Source organism: Garra rufa, chromosome 3, assembly GCF_049309525.1.
Source record: "Garra rufa chromosome 3, GarRuf1.0, whole genome shotgun sequence".
NCBI classification, from domain to species: Eukaryota; Metazoa; Chordata; class Actinopteri; order Cypriniformes; family Cyprinidae; genus Garra; species Garra rufa.
Window position 1 is genome coordinate 8,547,331 of NC_133363.1, and position 20,043 is coordinate 8,567,373.

The following is a 20,043-nucleotide window of genomic DNA, read 5'->3' on the forward strand; positions in this document are numbered from 1 at the left end:
ACTCAAAATTCCCTCAGGAATAACATTTGACACTGTCAACAAATTTAAACAAGAGTTTTGAAACTGACTTCATTCTTTTTTTTTTTTTTTTTTTTTGTAGAAATGTGTGCAAATTAGCACATATTTCATTCAATAATGCCTCATTTAGACCTAATATTTTAGAAGACTTGTAATACAAAAAATGTTTGCAATTAGCAATGTTTATTTATTGTTTTTACTCTATTCACCTGCAGTGTCTCGCCTTAAAATACTTGATGGAACGGAAAATACTTCCACGTTTTTACGCATGCAGCAGGTATGCGTTTCAGCAGTGTTAACCCTGCTGAAAAAAACAGCTAATACCAGTCTAGGCTGGTTGGCTGGTCTTAGATGGTTTAAGCTGGAAGTAGCTGGTTTTAGCTGGTCTCCCAGCCTGGCCAGGCTGGAAAAGTGACCAAAACCCCTCTAAAACCAGCCTGCCTTCCAGCTATGACCAGCTAAAACCAGCCAACCAGCCTAGGCTGGTTTTAGCTGTTTTTTTCACCAGGGTTAGCAAACAATACAATAGTAAACAAAAGTTAGCTCGTCAGAAAAGCGGGAAGGCGTGCAGAGGAGGAAACATATCGATTTACCTGTAACGTTGGTTATTTATCACTAATACACATCACAAAGTAACCCTTCTTTATTAGCCTATTAGATAAACTTTATTCACTGTAGTCAAAACACTGAAACACTGCACTGGACAACGTTGGAATTTAAAAACACGGATAAAAGCAACATATTCGGTTCATATTACGTTTTTATTTGTATGTAAATATTTGAGGTTTGTGAGACGCTGTGTAATGCTGAACACTGTAGGTCACGTGACGCGCGCTCATGTTGCGCGCACTGACTGAGGGAAGAGGATCAGCTTGACAGGCGCTCTGGCATCGTTCACTGAATGTATCATGGTATCCCGGGAAGAAATACTCAAACCCATATGGTACGCCTTTACTGCTCTGGATGTGGACCGAAACGGGAAAGTATCGAAATCCCAGTTAAAGGTAAGCGAACTACTCTACTATCAACTCTAGAAATCACAGTGCGCGCACCTGTTCGACAGTTTCCGTGTATTCAGTCTGAAGAGTTATGCGCACTCGTTTCTCCACTTGAAAAAGTAATGTTTGTCCATTAAATTGATTTACATGTACGAACTGTCTCTTTTAGACATCTATTTATTCATTATTCATTATAGTTTCTCTTTGAGATCAAGATTTCTCCCTTTCGATACCGGGCTACAAAGTACTGACAGCTGAACGAAGTTTTTTTTTTTTTTTTTTTTTCAACAGATATTTGCAGAAGATAATATTAGATGAGGAGAGAGAGTCACAGACTAAATGATAAATGTCACCCTGGACCACAAAACCAGTTTTAAGTAGCACAGGTATATTTGTAGCAATAGCCACAAATGCATTGTGTGGGTCAAAACTATCGCTTTTTCTTGCCAAAAATCTTTAGAATATTAAGTAAAGATCATGTTCCATGAAGATATTTTGTAAATTTCCTATTGTAAATATATAAGAACTTCACTTCTGATTAGTAATGTGCATTGCTAACTTAATTTGGACAACTTTAAAGGCAATTTTCTTAAAATTTGGATTTTTTTTTTTTTGCACCCTCAGATTCAAAATTTTCAAATAGTTGTATCTCAGCCAAATATTGTCAGTGGTAAGCTTATTTATTCAGCTTTCACATTATCTATATGTCAATTTGCTAAAAAAAAAAAAAAAAAAAAAAAAACTACCCTTATGACTAGTTTTGTGGTCCAGGGTCACAAATGTTTGAAGAACGCTTGATCAGTCTTGCAAGACTTTCTCTGGGGTGTATGCAGATGCATGTGCACTGAAGTGAAGAAACTGAAAGAAACTAATATTTTAGATTATCACTTTATGCAAAGTTGGATATTTGATCAACTTAGAAGATGAAGTAACCACGAGAAGCTGCTTTATCCTTAGTATTATTCCATGTTGATGACTAAATATATCAACAACATTTGTAAATAAGCATGATGTTTGTAGACGCTTGATCTTATTTTGCTTTATGATTGAACTCAAGCGGTCTACATTTGCTGTCCGTCTCTCTCCAGGTGCTGTCTCACAACCTGTGCACCATAATGAAAATCCCTCATAACACTTCAGCCCTGGAGGAGCACTTTAAAGATGATGATGAAGGACCAGTGTCAACACAAGGATACATGCCCTACCTTAACATGTTCATACTTAGTAAGGTAATAAATACACTGTCTTTTATCAAAGTGCAGCCTGATTGCTGTATTGCTGTTCACTCTGGTATGTTTTATGATGACAATACTGTGATTTGTTCTCGTCCCAAAGAAGCACACTCAGAAATATAATGTTACATTGTCGCTCTCGCCATCCCCAGCACAAGTTTTTGTCTTAAAATAGATGTTTGTCATTTCCTCTGGAATAAGGTTACACATTAAATCCCATGACTCACGTACACTCTTAATAATAAAGGTGCTTCACGATGCCATAGAAGAACCTTTTTTGTCTAAATGGTTGCATAAAGAACCATTAACATCTGTTTCACAAAAGGTTCTTTGTGACGAAAGAAGGTTCTTCAGAACATTAAAAGGTAAGAAAGAGATGGTTCTTTAAAGAACCTTTGACTGAATAGTTCTTTGTGGAACCAAAAATGTTTTTTCTTTTGCATCACTGTGAAGAACATTTTAAAGCACCTTTATTTTTAAGAGTGTAGGCATATATTATTTTTTTGTATCTGTCTGTTGTTCTGTACCAAGACTGATACTGTGGGGTCCAAAATCTTGGATTCAAAATCTAATTTAAATAAGAAAATGAATAAATGAAGGTTATGCCACAGAAGATAAAAAAAAAAAGATAAAACATACTATTTATGTATACTAATCAAATAAGTAAATTTGTCAAATTGATCATGCAACTCATTCTGCTGCTGGATAAAACTATCCTGTCATTAAAGCAAAAGCGCAACATGTAAAATAATCAAGCTCTGAAATTCATGTGCACTTTTAACTCAAACTGCTTAATTTGTATTATAAAATATAAGCATCTTCACTAGTGGTCTCAAACTTTTGGAGCCTACTCCAACAATGTATTATTTCATTGATGAGTTCAATCATTATTTATTTAAATTTAATATTAAACATGATTTAAAATAGGAATGAATAAAAAGGTTGTAACTACGAAATAAGATGTGACCTTAAATACTACGTCTAATACTACGACTGTAGGGAAGTTAATATCCATGAGCCGTGACTTGTGACTCATGGGGCATGAGACTTGTTACTCACGTATTAATATTTTTTTTTTTTTAGCTGTCTCTTACTGAAAATAGAAATACAGAAAACATTTAAAGGGGTCTTTGGATGCCCATTGTGAATAAGTTGACAAGATTCTTTAGGTTCTTAATAAAGTATATAATATACTTTGGTTAAAATTTTTCATTGGTTATGTAAAACAACACCCTTTTTACCTTGTCAAAAACAGCTCTGTTCACAGCGACCCGAGTCATTTCCATACCAAAACGACATATTTTACAGTCACCGTTATGCAGATTGATGATTCATAAACACAGCTAAAAAGCTTCCTACCACAGTGGCCATCCTTCACAAAACTAATATCTACCACAGTTTTATCACAGGTAGAAAACAAAATGTTTCAATACAAGCAGTTTAGTTTAATGGAATTTATGTAATATTTCAAACATTTAACCCATGGGGGAAAATCAACCCACTGCAACAGTTTAAAATCAGCACAATTCCATGGAAAAAATGCGTATTTGGTAACCCTACATCCAACACGAGCTGCAACCAAAGTGATTTAAATACTCTGCATATTAATAGCGATTAAATGCGTGAAAATTATATTAAATATTAGAATGTTTGCAGGAGTGGGATTTAGAAAACAGCCCCGTGCAAGGCCGGACACATTTTTTTAATTCCAAAAAGAGGACGTGTCTGTGAAAAAAAAGAACGTATGGTCAACCTACTTCATTACATCCAACAACAGAACACCTCAATTGCATTCTTCTCCTGCTCGGGTGTCAAAACAGTGGTGGACTCATTATACTGTAGGGTGGATGTGTATACACACTGCCAAGACACATGTATTTACATTTACATTTATTCATTTAGCAGACGCTTTTATCCAAAGCGACTTACAATTGAGGAATACAACAAGTGATTCATCCTAAGGAGGCAGATCGATATAGGAAGTGCTCAAAAATACCATATATCAGGCGTTGTTAGATGAGTACGGGCTAGAAAGGGAAGATCAGGAAAGAGAGGAGAAGAATTTTTTTTTTTTTTTTTTTTTAATTGAGTCAAATAGTGTCGAAAAAGATGCGTTTTCAGCAGTCGCTTGAAGACAGTTATGGAGTCTGAGTTCCGGATGGGGGTGGGAAGATCATTCCACCAGGCAGGGACGTTGAAGGAGAATGTTTTGGAAAGTGATTTCATGCCTCTCTGTGGTGGTACAATGAGGCGTCTTTCACTAGAGGATCTCAGACTTCTGGAGGGAGTGTAGATGCGTAGTAGTGAGTGGAGGTAGGCAGGTGATGAGCCGGTGGCTGTCCTATAGGCCAGCATCAGTGTCTTGAATGTATTTATGTTCAAACAACATGTAAAAGTGAATTTTGCATCCGATGAATGACCCGTTTCAGACTTAAAGAAGTAGTTTACCCAAAAATGAAAATTAGCCCATTATTTACTCACCCTCCATGCATATTAGGTGTTAATGACTTTCTTCTTTCAGAGTTATATTAAAATTTATCCTGCCACTTCCAAGCTCTAAAATGGCAATGGGTGGGTGTTTCTTGTCAACAGTCCAAAACAAGTGCAATAAAGTGTTTCCACCCGTAATAAAAAGTGCCTCACACAGCTCCGCGGGGTAAATAAAAGGCCTCCTGTAGCGAATCGATGCATTTTTGTAAAAATAAAAAATCCATATTTAAAATGTAATAATCACTTTTCTGTAGCTTCCGCTAACTGTTGTGCACGTAAGCCGCTCCGGGTGGATGACACAGGACGTATGTGTTGCTCATGCACCGCTAATCTCATGGAAACCAACGTTTGTTTACAGGAGCAAAGTTTCCTTACTTTAGCAAAGGAAAACCAGTCTCCTTTTGGCTTATATCGAACTCCTCCAACATTTTTCTTCTCAAATCCTCATTTTGTGCTTCTAGTCCATGACCGTTGTTTTGTTTTAGTCTTTTCACTGCGCGTTCACATTCGTCACTTCTGAGCGGCTCATACGCAGTTCCGATGTCATTTGCCTGGGATGGCTTCCGTGTAGGACTGTTAGCACAAGCTAGATTAAAGTGATTATGACGTTTTAAATATGGACATTTTCTTACAAAAATGCATAGATTTGGTCACTCCCCGAGCCATGTGATGCCTTTTTTATTATGGATGAATGTGCTTTATTGGACTTGTTTTGGACTGATGAAGAGAAACACCCACCTATTGCCATTACAGAGATTGGAAGTTCCAGTATAATTATTTATATAACTCCAATTGGAGTTATATAAATAATTTGTCTGAAAGATGACACACATATACACCTAGGATACCTGGAAGGTGAGTAAATAATGGGCTAATTAAATTTTTTGTGTAAATTAAGTGACTGTTCAAAATGTTATACTGTTTAAGGTGACGTATGCAGTTTGTGCACTACTTGCATCACTTACAAGACTAATTTGTGACCCTGGACCACAAAATCAGTCTTAAGTCGCTGGGGTATATTTGTAGCAATATCCAAAAATACATTGCATGGGTCAAAATTATAGATTTTTCTTTTATGCCAAAAATCATTAGGAAATTAAGTAAAGATCATATTCCATGAAGATTTTTTGTAAAATTCCTATCATAAATATATCAAAATGTAATTTTTGATTAGTAATATGCATTGTTAATAACTTAATTTGGACAACTTTAAAGGTGATTTTCTCAATATTTTGATTTTTTTGCACCCTCAGATTCCAGATTTTCAAATAGTTGTATCTCGGCCAAATATTGTCCTATCCTAACAAACCATACATCAATATAAAGCTTATTTATTGAGCTTTCATATGATGAATACATCTCAGTTTTGTAAAATTTAACCTTATGACTGGTTTTGTGGTCCAGGGTCACATACCTCTTTTGCCATTTTTATTTATTTATTTTTTTTGCCATTGTGAGTTTAGCCTATACCTTTTAAGAAGAAACTCCACAAGTTTGGCATCTTGATTGAATCCCAAACATTAAATATTATCATATATATATAAAAGATTTATATTATATATAAATATATACAGTCAGTGTAACATCTATTTCTTTAATAAATATATATATATATATATATATATATATATATATATATGTATGTATATATATATGTATATATATGTATATGTGTGTGTGTTTATATATACATATAAATATACAGTACAGACATATATTAACTATATTAACCTTTATTTTGGTTGCGATTAATCAATTTCACACACACACACACACACACACACACACACACACACACACACACACATACATATACATATATATATATATATATATATATATATATACATTTAGATTCTACTTATCTTAGTCTGTAAATTGCACTTATTTACTGTAGTGTTGCTTATTTTTCTAATTCGAAAGACAAAAAGAAAACTTTTTCTTAAAGTGCAAAAAATACATTTCTATACATTTTCTTCTTGGAAGTGAATAGGTAGTTTTAGGTCCTTTTCTTAACTAATAGCAGTGGAACCTGTAGAGCTCTTCTGTTTCTTTTCAACTTCACAGTTTGACATGTTGTGCATTAAGAAATGCTTTTCTCTGTAGCTCTGCTGAAACGTGTGGTTATAACTTCTGTAAAAGTTTCTGTTGCCATCCTGTCAGCTCAAACCTGTTTGACCATTCTTCTCTGACTTGTCTTCAAGGCGTTTTTCTCCATAGAACTGCTACTTACTAGATGTTTTTGGTTGTTTACACCATTCTCAGTAAAGTGTAGACACTTTCATGTGTGAAAACCCCATAAGATCAACTGTTTCTGACATACTCGCTTATAGATCACATTTCTTCACCAATTGCGATGTTTAGTTTGGACAAGAACTGATCCTCTTGTCCAGCTTGCTTTTATGCATTGACATTCATTGCTATTCATTTTCATTGGCCATGTTTTACCACATATTACCATGTTATTATACAGCTCTCGTGGCATTTTTTTGGTCAAAAACTGTATAGTGACTGACTACTAAATAATATGGTTGCTGTATTCACTGGTACAAAATTTCTGGTATCAAAAAAGTTTATAAAAAAAACCTTGCAGTTAGTAAACACAAGACAAACTTAAAAAAAGAACAAAAATGTACAGAAAATGTACTCACCCCTTTGTCATCCAAGATGTTCATGTCTGTCTTTCTTCAGTTGTAAAGAAATTATATTTCTTGAGGGAAAACATTTCCGGAATTATCTCCATAAAGTGGACTTCTATGGTGCCCCCAAGTTTGAACTTCAAAAATGCAGTTAAACGATCCCAGCCGAGGAAAAAGAGTCTTATCTAGCAAAACGATCTTTCATTTTCTAAACAAATTGACAATTTATATACTTTTTAACCTCAAATGATCGTCTTGTGTCCTCTTTGCAATGTGCATGGGTTTGTGTAATTCAGGTCAATACAGTAAGAGTATGTTGAAAAACTTTCATCTCATATTCTTCTTCAACTTTAAAATCGTCCTGCATTGCTGTTTTTGTAAAGGGCGTTTGATGTTCACTGTATAAACACTTTACATCTGAAGCGATGAAGGATGATTTTGAAGTTGGGGAAAAAAAATGAGATGAGACTTTTTGACATATGCAAACATAGACCATACAAGTGTTTGAGGTTCAAAGTATATTAATTGTTGGTTTGTTTAGAAATTGACCAATTGTTATGCAAGATAAGACCCTTCTTCCTTGGCTGAGATCATTTAGAGCCCTTTGAAGCTGCATTTAACTGCATTTTGGAAGTTCAAACTTGGGCACCATTGAAGTCCATTATATGGAGAGAAATCCTGAAATGTTTTCCTGAAGAAACATGATTTCTTATGGACTGAAGAAAGAAGTACATGAACATTTTTGATGACGAAGGGGTGAGTAAATTATCTGCACATTTTTGTTCTGAAAGTGAACTACCCCTTTAAAGCATCTGCATATTAATTCAGCAAAAACATTTATAATTGTAGCCCTAAATGAATGCTTGAATATTTTAATGGCAGGTCCAGGCCAACTTTGACTTCAGCGAGCTGAATAAGATGTGCTGGACTTTATCTGCACCAAAGCACATCAGTAGCAAACATCTGCTTATCTCAGGAAGTGATACCTACAAGGTCTGGTGCATCTTCAACTTTCTGTCCGAAGATAAATATCCACTGCACATCGTCACAGAAGAGGTTGGTTCTAGTGGTTTTAGTGTGTTCTAAATATATATCCTTTTCCAATTACATGATATCAAATAGAAATAATGCTGTATATTTGTACTGTAACAGCTTGAGTACTTCCTGCGCAAGCTGTTTGGAGCAATGGGTTGCAGTTGGAACGAGGGCAGGTTTGATGACTACAGAATGCAACTCAGTGCAAAGAAAAAGCATCTGAATGCTTGGGAACTGATTGAGCTTATTGGCATGGGTCATTTCACCAAGGGCATAAACCCTCAGACTCTCTCCATGGGCATCAGTGAGGTCTATCAGGAGCTTGTAATGGATGTTATAAAGCAGGTAGGGGTTTATGTTCATGTGTTTTATTGAATCTGTTGTCCATACAAGAGAGGCAGGTGTTTAAAAGTTGTCAGTTATAGTCAATTCATGTTTTTTTATTCAAAAAGGGCTATATGACGAAGAAAGGTCATAAGAGGAAGAACTGGACAGAGCGATGGTTTGAGCTCCATCTCAATTACATATCCTATTATGTGAGTGAAGACCTCGTAGAGCAGAAGGGATGTATTTCGCTTGATCGCAACTGCTGTGTTGAGGTAAAACCAGAATATTTGTTAAAGCATTTGTTGAAATCAAGTTGAATTTTAAAGGCATTTTCTAGTTAAAACACACCAGATCATTGTCATCATTTACACACCCTCATGTTATAGGAGCTTATTTGTGACCCTGGAGAACAAAACCAGTCAAAAGGGTCAATTGTTTTTTAAATTGAGATGTATACATCATCTGAAAGCTGAATAAATAAGATTTCCATTGATGTATGGTTTGTTAGGACAATATATGGCCAAGATACTATTTAAAAAAACTGGAATCTGAGGGTGAAAAAAATCTAAATTGAGAAAATTACCTTTAAAGTTGTCAAAATGAAGTTTTGTAGCAATGCATATTACCAATCAAAAATTAAGTTTTGATATATTTATGGTAGGAAATTTACAAAATATTATCTTGGAATATGATCTTTACATAATATCCTAATGATTTTTGGCATAAAAGAATCAATTTGACCCATACAATGTATTTTTGGCTATTGCTACAAATATACACATGCTACTTAAGACTGGTTTTGTGGTCCATGGTCAGATTTCTGCCAAAGCTTTTTATCTCACAATTCTGAGAAAAATTCTAAATAAAAAGGTAAATTTAAAAATTAATTACCTTTTTTATTTTTCTATTCTCTGGCAGAATTAAGCTTCCATTTCATTTGGATCTAGCCCTGTATGTTTTCCTGTGAAAGCAGATGTTTAGCAGAATGTCCAAGCTGCCATTTTCCATACAATAAAAGTTGATGGGTATTTGGACTGTCATGAAAAAAGATCCTAAAAGATCATAAAAGTATCCCTTACGACTTATGCACTAAATTGCAAGTTGTGTGATAGTGTTGCATGAAGAAAATACCCAAATGTAAAGGGACAGTTCACCCAAAATTGAGAATTCTGTAATTTGCTGTTTTCTATCATCGATTATTCACTCATACTCATGTCGTTCCAAATATATATGAGTTTTAGTTCTTCGGTTGAGCACAAAATAAGATATTTTAAGAATATTGGAAAATTATCCTCAGTACAGTTTTGGAACAACTTGAGATGAGTAAATGATGACAGAATTTTCATTTTTGGTTATCCCTTTAAGTTGTTATCCACCAAAAATCATAAAGAGATATTTTGCATTTACTGTACAAACTTGACACCTCAAGATACATAAGATAACAATATCATCATAACAAGTTATATTTAAATGTTAAAATAATGAAAGCCTGAATAGAAACAAAGGCTATGACAAGAAATCATACAGGTTTGGAACAACATAGTAGTGTATGGAAGCCTGTTTCCGCTACTGAATTAAAAAAAAAATGGTAAAATTTATCTCTGACTTTCTGATTTTTTTCTTCACAATTGTGAGTTTACATCTTGCAATTCTTACTTTTTTTCTGAGAATTGCATGATACAATCTTGTTGTTCAGACTATTAAAGTCAGAATTGCAAGACATAAAGTTAGAATTGCCTTTTTTTCTCAAAATTGTGATTTTATAACCCACAATTCTGACTTTATAACACACAATTGCAGTTATCAGTCTTTTTTCGCCCTCAAAATTAAACTTTACTCACAATTGCGATTTTATATTTCACAATTTTGAGAAAAAAATCTGAATTGCGAGATACAAACTTGAAATTGTGAGAAAAAGTCAAAATTGTGAGATACAAACTCGCAATTGCGAGAAAAAAGTCAGAATTGCATGATACAAACTCGCAATTTTGAGAAATAAAGTTAGAATTGCCTTTTTTTCTCAGAATTTCTAGTTCATATCTTGCAATTGTGACTTTTCACACTTGTGATTTTATAACTTACAATTCTGACTTTATGACACACAGTTGCAGTTATCAGTCTCTTTTCCCCCTCAAAATTGGACTTTTCTCACAATTGCGAGTTTATATCTCACAATTTTAAGAAAAAAAATCTGAATTGCAAGATACAAACTCGCAATTCTGAGAAATAAAGTTAGAATTGCCTTTTTTTTATCTCAGAATTACAAGTTCATATCTATTCACACTTGTGATTTTATAACTCACAATTCTGACTTTATAACACGCAATTGCAGTTATTGCAGTCTTTTTCGCAATTGCAGTCTTAAAATTGCACTTTATTACTCACAATTGTGAGTTTCTATCTCATAATTCTAAGAAAAAAGTCAGAATTACAGATCAAAACTCGCAATTGCGAGAAAAATTCAGAATTGCAAGATACAAACTCACAAAATAAAGTGAGAATTGCAGGTTTTTATCTTGCAATTTTGACTTAATTCTTGCAATTGTGAGTTTATATCATGCAATTCTGAGACAAAAGTCTGAATTGTGACTTTATATCTGGCAATTTCAATTCCAAAAAAAAGGCAAAATTCGAGTTTATATAATGCAATTATGAGAAAAAAAGTCAGAATTGTCAGATAAAAGTCGCAATTGCCTTTTTTATTTTTAATTCGGTGGCAGAAACAAGCTTCCATAATAGTGAAAAAATGTTGACAGAATTGTATTTTTTGGTGTGTGTACTACCCCTTTAAATATCTAAATTGCTTTGTCTTTGCAGTCTTTACCAGACAAGGATGCAAAGAAGAACCTCTTTATTGTAAAATGTGTTGAAAAAAGTTTTGAGATCAGTGCATCGGATAAAAAGGCAAAACAGGAGTGGATTCAAGGTACTGCACATCTGTGCTGGTTCTGGACTGTGATAATATTTGTACATCCACAACTTCATGTGTTCATCATGTGTTTTCAGCCATCCAGGACTGTATTGCCCGCATAAGGCAGGGCCTTTCCTCCCCACACCGAGAATCTAGACAGAAACGCAGGGAGCTGAGAAACAGGATGAAAGCTGAACAGGAGTCCATGGAGAACAGAATGAGACAACTGCAGCTGGCCAACGAGAGCAAGCAGGCTCAGCTGGAGGCCTTGAGCAAGGTACCGTGACCCTCCTTGAGTCATTGAATGAGCAAATAAAGGTTTATTTAAACTACTTTAGTGGTGTTTCAGACGGGGTGGAAACAAAAACTCACTTTTAAACTGGGGATTTACCTTTGAGTTATGAAATTCGCAGTAACTCTCTATTAAAACATATTTTCATTTTGTTCTCTTTTCACTGTTGCAGTCAGTTCCCCTTTCGTCTCATTTTCATTCACTGACATGGTTTATAGCACACCATTAGTAATGGTCACACTATTAGTAATGTGTTAAAGTTTCACATCCTTGTCTGTTTTCTTCCATGTTAAACCTTTAATTAGTTTTCATGTTACATTTTTGATTCTTGGAATCCTGTTTGACAGTAAAAAGAAAGCAGATCCTACTGAAGCTCTTAACTGAGGCTAAATGTGTAGATATTTCTAGAATTTGTTTTCTGTTAATACAAGCAAAAATTGCTGTCAAAGGCATAGCCTTGTGGCTTCTAGTGGCTCTCCTCAACAGTCAAAAAAGCGCCCAAAAATATAACTTAAAAAACAGCTTTGCTTATGTAAATTCTTTATTTTAGGACACCTGCAAAAGAGCACTCCTGAGAAATGAAGCCACACTTCCTGTGTACAGGCTGTTTTGACAGTCACTAGTTCCTGTTTGATATCTTCAATCTCAAGGGATAGTACTTTCATTAAGCAGTACTTTATTGCTTGTGAAGCAGGAAATAAGTTTACTCCTTGGCAGCAGGAGAATAGTGTGATTTTTATCTCCTGTGTCAACCATGCAAATCTGTGTATCTTGGAAACTTTCACACTATGCACACGATAATGAAAAAATGCATTCTAGACCACTTTACAGCATTTTTTTGGGTAACACTTTATTTTAAGGTATCCTTGTTACACATTTTTACATGTACTTCCTATTATAATAACAATAAATTATGCATAATTACATTAATAAATAACTCTAAACCAAGCCCTAATCCTAACTAACCATATAGTAACTACATTAATTTACTTAAATGAATAATTACACTCTAACAAGGACACCTTAAAATAAAGTGTAACCTATTTTCCAAACAATATTAAGCATGTTAATACGCACATTGCTGCTCCTTCCACTGCAAGTGCATTATTGTAAAGATGTATTTTTTCAAATTGAGGAATGAATTGAAATGCTTTTGTTGATACAGTTTCCGTCAATTGAATCTGGAACAGTGAATGAAGTCTGGTTGTTATTTTATGTTTTTCTTCCTGTATTTGGCATCTAATCTGGTTTACAGAAGCCTTGTATGCTTTCATTTTGTCTTGGTGTGGTAGAACATGCAGGAAGCATCAGCGAGGGGTGATTTGGAGGAACAGAGAAGACTTCAGGCCCAAACAGAACTACTAGACCAATACAGACGAGACCTTGAGCAAGAGAAAATGGTAACTACAACATTAAAGTCCCACTAACAGACATCTAACCTCTCCTTAAAGGACCTAGAGCCTCTTGCATATTGATAGCGATTTCCGATGCCTGCAAATTATAAACAATACACTGGAAATCAAGCAAGAGAAGGAAGCCCTGTTTTCAGGGTATTAAAGGATTACTTCACAAGGATTACCAAAATAAAAAAATTCCTGAAAATTTACTCACCCCCATGTCATCCAAGATATTCATGTCTTTCCTTTTTCATTCGCAAAGAAATTAAGGTTTTAAAGCAAAACAGTGATTTCAGTGGTGCTCAAAGGATTGGAGGTTAAATATAGCTGCAAGCAGCGATGACGGGCCCAAGCCACCATCAGGAAATGCATCAGGAAAACGGTGCACAGCGGGCACATATATTTACAGTAACCCTCTGACAGTCTGGTTTTAAGGGTTACATCGATGAAAGGGTTAATCCAAAACATCAAGAAACACACACAGAACAATATATAAAACTTTACATCGAAGTTTCAGTTAAATTAACTAACAATATTACTTAAAATGTACAATATTTATATAGAATTTTATACTCTAAGTTAAAATTAAGTTCAAAACTTACAAATGCATAATAAAATAAAATTTAAAGTTGTATCTGTTAACATTAGTTAAAGAACTGTGAGTTAACATGAACAGTTACTGTCATTAACAAAGATTAATAAATGGTGTAAAAACATACTTTTCATTGTTAGTTTATTTTAGTAAACTAATGTTAACAAATAAGATCTTGTTGTAGTTTTTTAGGGTTTGTAAAAACAATTTTAATGATCTATAAGTATTTGTAAAAAATATATATATAAAACTATATTACTAGTACAGTACGTAAATTTGAGTTAATTTAGGTATTTGTCTGTGAATAGAGCAATAAAGATTTATTTTACTATCTTATTTAATGCATTAAGTAATGTAAGTGATCTATAAGCATTTTTAAATGACTTAATTATCTGTAAGCACTTAATACACTTAATACTCTTTTTAACCACAAATGCTTGTCTTGTCTATCTATGCGATGCTCATGTGTACTCTGTGCACAAGACAGTTAGGGTATGTCGAAAAACTAACATCCCATTTTTACTCAAACTTCAAAATAGTCCTACATCACTGTTTTACTTTTTTTGTAAAGGGCGTTTGACCTTCTTTGCATTTTCACTTTGTAAACACTGGGTCGGCAATGTAGAACGATTTTGAAGTTGGAGGAGAAGATGAGATGGGAGTTTTTCGATATACCCTACGTGTATTGAACCGGAGTGCATAGAATATGCATGCACATTGTAGAGCTAGACAAGGCGAGCATTTGAGGTTAAAAAGTATATAAATTGTAAAAAAAAAATTTAGAAAATACCTGATCATTTCTAGATAAGGCCCTTCTTCCTCAGCTGGGATCATGTAGAGCCTTTTGAAGCTGCACTGAAACTGCATTTTTAACTTTCAGTTTGTTGAGCACCATTGAAGTCTACTATATGGAGGAAAAAACGTGAAATGTTTTCCTCAAAAAACTTAATTTCTTTGCAACTAAAGAAAGAAAGACATGAACATCTTGAAAGACATGGGGTTGAGTAAACTATCAGGAAATCTTTATCTTTGGAAGTGGAGTAACCCTTCGGGTATTCAGTCACAAGTTGTCAGCTGAGATGCATTTACGTTTCTTTTTGGTATGCATGTGTTTTAAATGTGTCTGCTGTGACCGATTCTGTTCAGATATAGAGTTAATATAAACAAAACAGCCAACTAATCCCTACGTGATTACGTAACAGCATCTGATTTGACAACACAGAACTCACCATTTATACATACAAGACTGTAATTTAACTTACATTTAATTAACAAACACTATAACAATAATAAAGGCAAAAATGCCACACAATAAATCTTTAACTATATGTAGAAAAATCCTAGATGCTTTCCTCAAAAAAATCAGCTGAAAGTGAACTAATGCTAATTTCATTTTTTGCAGTGAACATGTTGATCCACTCAGCTCCTTTCTAATTAAAGAAGGAAAAATAATGTGTGATATAGTTTCTGTAGAAATTCTGCAGAAGTCAGTCAGCCGTTATGCTAATGAGCTTAAAACACAGGCTGTGAAGAACAGGCCTGATAAAGAAATGTAAAATTGCTTCTTAGGCTCGAATGCAGATGGAAGAGCAGGTGGTTGAAAAAGCCAATGAAGTGGAGCAGTACTGGCAGCGCATGCAGGAACTGGAAGAAATGTACCGTCAACTGAAAAAGGCATTAGATGACGAGAGGCAGGCCAAAGACGATGAAGAAGCTCTGCGCGTACTGCAGGCCAGGTGCAGTGCACCAACACACAACATTGAGAATACACGTCTTATTGTCAATGTTTTGGGGCACTGCATTATGCAGAACGTTTGTGTATTTTATTTGCAGGCTGCTACAAGAAGAGGCAAGCAAGAGGCATGAATTAGAGCAGATTCACAAGCAGCAGCTAGAAATCTTATCCCAGTCCCAGAAAGAGAAAGAAGAGCTGGAAAGGGAGCGGACAGAGAAGGAACTTGCCCTGAGGGCTGCACAGGAGCAGCTGGAGATCCTTACAAGACAGAGAGAGGGGGCGCAAGAGGAATACAAGGTAGCGGTTTCAAATATTATATTTAAGCAAAATAAGAAAAAATGTATTGAAAAATAAATAGCAGGCAGTAACTGTTCAGGACAAACAAGGGACTACGCAAAAAAATTCAGGTAACAACACAGTATTAAGAATCAAGGGGGCATACACTTTTGAATGGGGTCATTTTTATAAATTCAACTATTTTTATAAATTGAACTATTTGCTTGCCAACATATTTAATTTAGCTTCTTTAGCGTAGATGTCTATCTCATTAGATAGAACAGCCATTTAATGTGTTGTTGGTAGTTTTAAACTTAAAGGAATAGGTCATCCAAAAATGAAAACTGGTAAAAATATACTTACCTTCAGGCCATGCAAGATGTAGATGAGATTTTCTTCATCAGGTTTGGAGAAATTTAGCATTGCATCACTTGCTCACCAATGGATCCTTTGCAGTGAATGGGTGCCGTCAGAATGAGAGTTGATAAAAACATTACAATAATCCACAAGTGATCCACACAACTATATTCCATTGGTTAACATCCTATAAAGTGAAAAGCTGCATGTTTGTAAGAAACAAATCTATTCAAGATGTTTTCATTTTATTCCATTATGCATAATAACTAGTGGTGGGCATAGATTAATTTATTTTAATCTAGATTAATCTCACTGTAATCTTGGAATTAATCTAGATTAAAATGGCTAATTTGAATTCTGCCGAAGGCATTCAGGATATGTGTGCTACCCAAATAATGACTAAAAGTAAGTCTTTGAGAACGGGTTTCTCAAGCCAGGTGGCGTACATTAGACCAGGGGCTCATCTCCTGTTTCCAAAATGCATCACAAACTGTTTGACAATTGCATTTACAACACAATTAACTGTACAAACTTGTGTAACCAACTATTCCTACACTGCATGTACTTCTGCATAAAAGGCTGCGGGAGTACGCGTTGCAGTTAAATACACAGACGCGCACGGGCATGGATATCTGCGTGCATAGTTAAACTGCGTTGCTTTCACAAGCGTCAATTCAGTTGTTGCATATAGTTTAATGTCTTTATTTCGGGATTATCAAATTAAAACTTGAGATTTTACTGGGGTACAGCAGATTTTCACTAGGGCACGTGCCCCAGTAAAAAGGGTCTAGCAATGCACCTGCCCTGAAGCAAACCCGGCGGTTTCATAGCTGCATCCATGTTAGCACGTCATGCTTGATGTGGTAATTTCACAGTAGGCATACACACTAGTGATGCGCGGGTCGTCTCATAACCCGCGGGCCCCGCGGGTAACCCGCGGGTCGGGTTGGGGCGGGTAAAGAAACTGTCACTTTATTTGCGGGGCGGGTTGGGGCGGGTCATTAAAAACAAAATAAAATTAAAAAAAATAAATGTATGTTGCGTGCAATCCCCTATAGCCTATATTACATATTTGGGAATATCTATTTTCATATTTTATTAAGTTCTTTAATAAGGTTATCAACACGTCACGTCACGAAAGCGCCAAGCAGCTCCCGCTGCCAGCCACAAGCGCATCAAGCGAACTCACATTCAGCTCTGCTGGCCTGGTGCTATGCGTATTTAAATCTCCTCTGATGCGCATTATCCTGCATTAGCCAAAATCATGACAGTCAACCACATCCAGTCATATGTGAATGAATGTAAATATTCGCTAAAAACACACAATAAAGACAGCAATGATGTAGTCAGGACTGTGGCGCCGGCTTGCTTTGAAATGTATTGCGCCCGCTGCGTCCTGCACCCTAGTCATTTTAAACAGTACATAATAACGAACACAATATCTTACAAATAAAAAGAAGCAGATTTTCATGATCAGAACTTCCTTAAACCAGTGAACCTTTAAACCTTTCAGTCCAAGGATCCAGTAAACGAATGCGTTCAAATAGAAAGTTCAAACCGATATTCATAAATGAAGCATATATACCCACATTTCTTCCGGCACCACTAACGTTACACCACTGATTATCTTGTTATTAATATGATTTGATTTATGGTTCATATTCATAATCGTACAGTATTGTTGCCAGTTTAAAGGGCGAAAAGCACTTTCGGTTTTCATTTGCATTACAATGCATAGTATGTCTATTTAATTGTCGCGGGTGCGGGGCGGGGCGGGTTGTAAAAATAGACACAGTACTGCGGGGCGGGCTGGGGCGGGCTAAATAATTTCATAATTGCGGGACCCGCGGGTTGAAAAAAACCCCGACCCGCGCATCACTAATACACACAGGTTCGAAGACTCGTTCTCGCCCCCTACAGTGCAATTCGGCTAGGTATACATCCGCGCTAAAATATCAAGGTGAACGTCATCTTAGCTTGCGTAGTATAGACCCAGCTCCCAACCCAACTTTGAGAATAGATTAACGGCGATATTTTTTTTTATCGCCCGATAAGAGTCTCACGTTAACGCAGCACGTTAACGCTTGTCGTGCAGATTTCTCTCCTGATTCAGATAAGCCAACTTTTTCACTAGAGAAAGCAATTTAATGGATAGGGGACTTATCAGCGTTAACAGGTTAAAAACATCTTAATGATGAACATGCAGCTTCTCACCTCACTGGATTCATGAGGATTACTTGTGGATCATTGCAATGTTTTTAATCAGCTATTTAGACTCTCATTCACTGCAGAGGATCCATTGGTGAGCATGTGATGCAATGTTAAATGTTTCTAAATCTGTTTTGATGTAGAAACAAACTCATCTGCATCTGATGAATAAATTTTGAGCAAGTTTGTATTTGGGGGTGTACTGTTTCTTTAAGTTACCTTAAATGATCAGAATTTTTAGTGACTTTTATTGTTTTTCAGGCCGTTACAAGAAAACTGGAACGGGCATCTAACAAAACAAAAAACTGGAAGCACAAAGTCTCTAAACATGAGGGCCTACTTCGAATCATTCCACCAGGTGACAGAGTGTAACCTTTCTCAAATAGCCGATAGCTTTCCCAAAAGCACCAGATTCATGTTTTTCATGTATTTCACAGGCAGCAAGTGTCCCACTAAAATGACCAACTGGGGACAGGCAGCGTTCACTGATACAGAGCTGGACGAGCTGGGGAGAATTTGGCAGGAGAACAGGAATAGATCACATGATGAACAATAATGTCTAATGCGTCCGTTTCTTTTATTTGTGTATATTTATTTTGTATTTGCCAGGTAGTTGTCAACTTGTCTCGTGTTACTGGGTAAATCTATTGTTACTAAAATGTGTTTTTATTCACCCTTTTATTAATTAGTTACTCTAATAATAGAATATTAGCAGATAAATGATGTGCGGTTAATTGTTGATTTTGAGTTGTCAAATGTAAAAAGTGACATCCACAACTTTTTATACCTTTTTAAAACACTTAGAAAATGTAACTATTTTTATCATTCAACTTTAAAGTGCATTCAATTTTGTATGTGAAAAATAGCTGCATAGAGGCAGTTTAAAGGTGCTAGTGCTATTAAAGCACCCAATTCCTACTGTGTCCACTAGATGTCCTTGTTGATACACAGATAAACCCAGATGACCCATTCATACTCACATTTTTTGATAACTAAATCCACCGATGGATGAACGATGCATAACTGTGATACTGTGTTGGTCTCAGCTGTTAATGTATAATCAGTTTTGTTTAAAATTTGCTTGTTTGAAAATATATTAAGGAATAAATCATGAAGTTCATGATGGGTCAATGTGGTTAATTTTGTCTTGAATCTCTTTGTTAACCAGGGTGAATTTATTTTAATATATTGATAGGCTTTTACATGTATGTATTTAACATTTTGCTTTTAAGCAAATCAACGTACATTGTATTGAAAGTACAGTCAAACCAAAATGTATTCAAAGTCAAACACCTTTAAAAAAAATTATTTGCTATAGTTTAGAAAATGGTAATAAATATGACAAGAACTAAAAATATATAGCAATAATTAATTGATTGCATAATTAAATTACTTATTAATATAATATTTTTTATGTTTTTTAATTTATTATATTTTATAATTTATTTATTTTTTTACTGTGATGGATGTTGTTTGGCAAGACGCCAGAAAACTAACCATAATAAAATCGCTAACAACTACACTGCAAAAAATGAT

The 20,043-nt window shown here is 35.1% G+C and overlaps 1 protein-coding gene across 1 annotated transcript; it reads left to right on the plus strand.

Moving 5' to 3' along the window:
• Nucleotides 1–885: 885 nt before the first annotated feature.
• swap70a (switching B cell complex subunit SWAP70a) lies at nucleotides 886–19,627 on the plus strand. Its single transcript, XM_073837042.1, has 12 exons — nucleotides 886–1,022; nucleotides 2,105–2,245; nucleotides 8,260–8,433; nucleotides 8,530–8,757; nucleotides 8,865–9,011; nucleotides 11,557–11,665; nucleotides 11,746–11,927; nucleotides 13,235–13,342; nucleotides 15,501–15,667; nucleotides 15,765–15,963; nucleotides 18,769–18,865; nucleotides 18,945–19,627. Exons 1-12 carry the CDS (start codon nucleotides 927–929, stop codon nucleotides 19,061–19,063), a joined length of 1,767 nt encoding a protein of 588 aa, XP_073693143.1. The 5' UTR covers nucleotides 886–926; the 3' UTR covers nucleotides 19,064–19,627.
• Nucleotides 19,628–20,043: the final 416 nt, after the last annotated feature.

Bases quoted from the DNA above. Each gene is read 5' to 3' on its own strand.
- swap70a (XM_073837042.1), top strand. From the start codon at position 927: ATGGTATCCCGGGAAGAAATACTCAAACCCATATGGTACGCCTTTACT. The intron at 11,928-13,234 runs GTACCGTGACCC...TTGGTGTGGTAG, and splicing joins AGCTGGAGGCCTTGAGCAAG to AACATGCAGGAAGCATCAGC. The intron at 18,866-18,944 runs GTGACAGAGTGT...TGTATTTCACAG, and splicing joins ACTTCGAATCATTCCACCAG to GCAGCAAGTGTCCCACTAAA.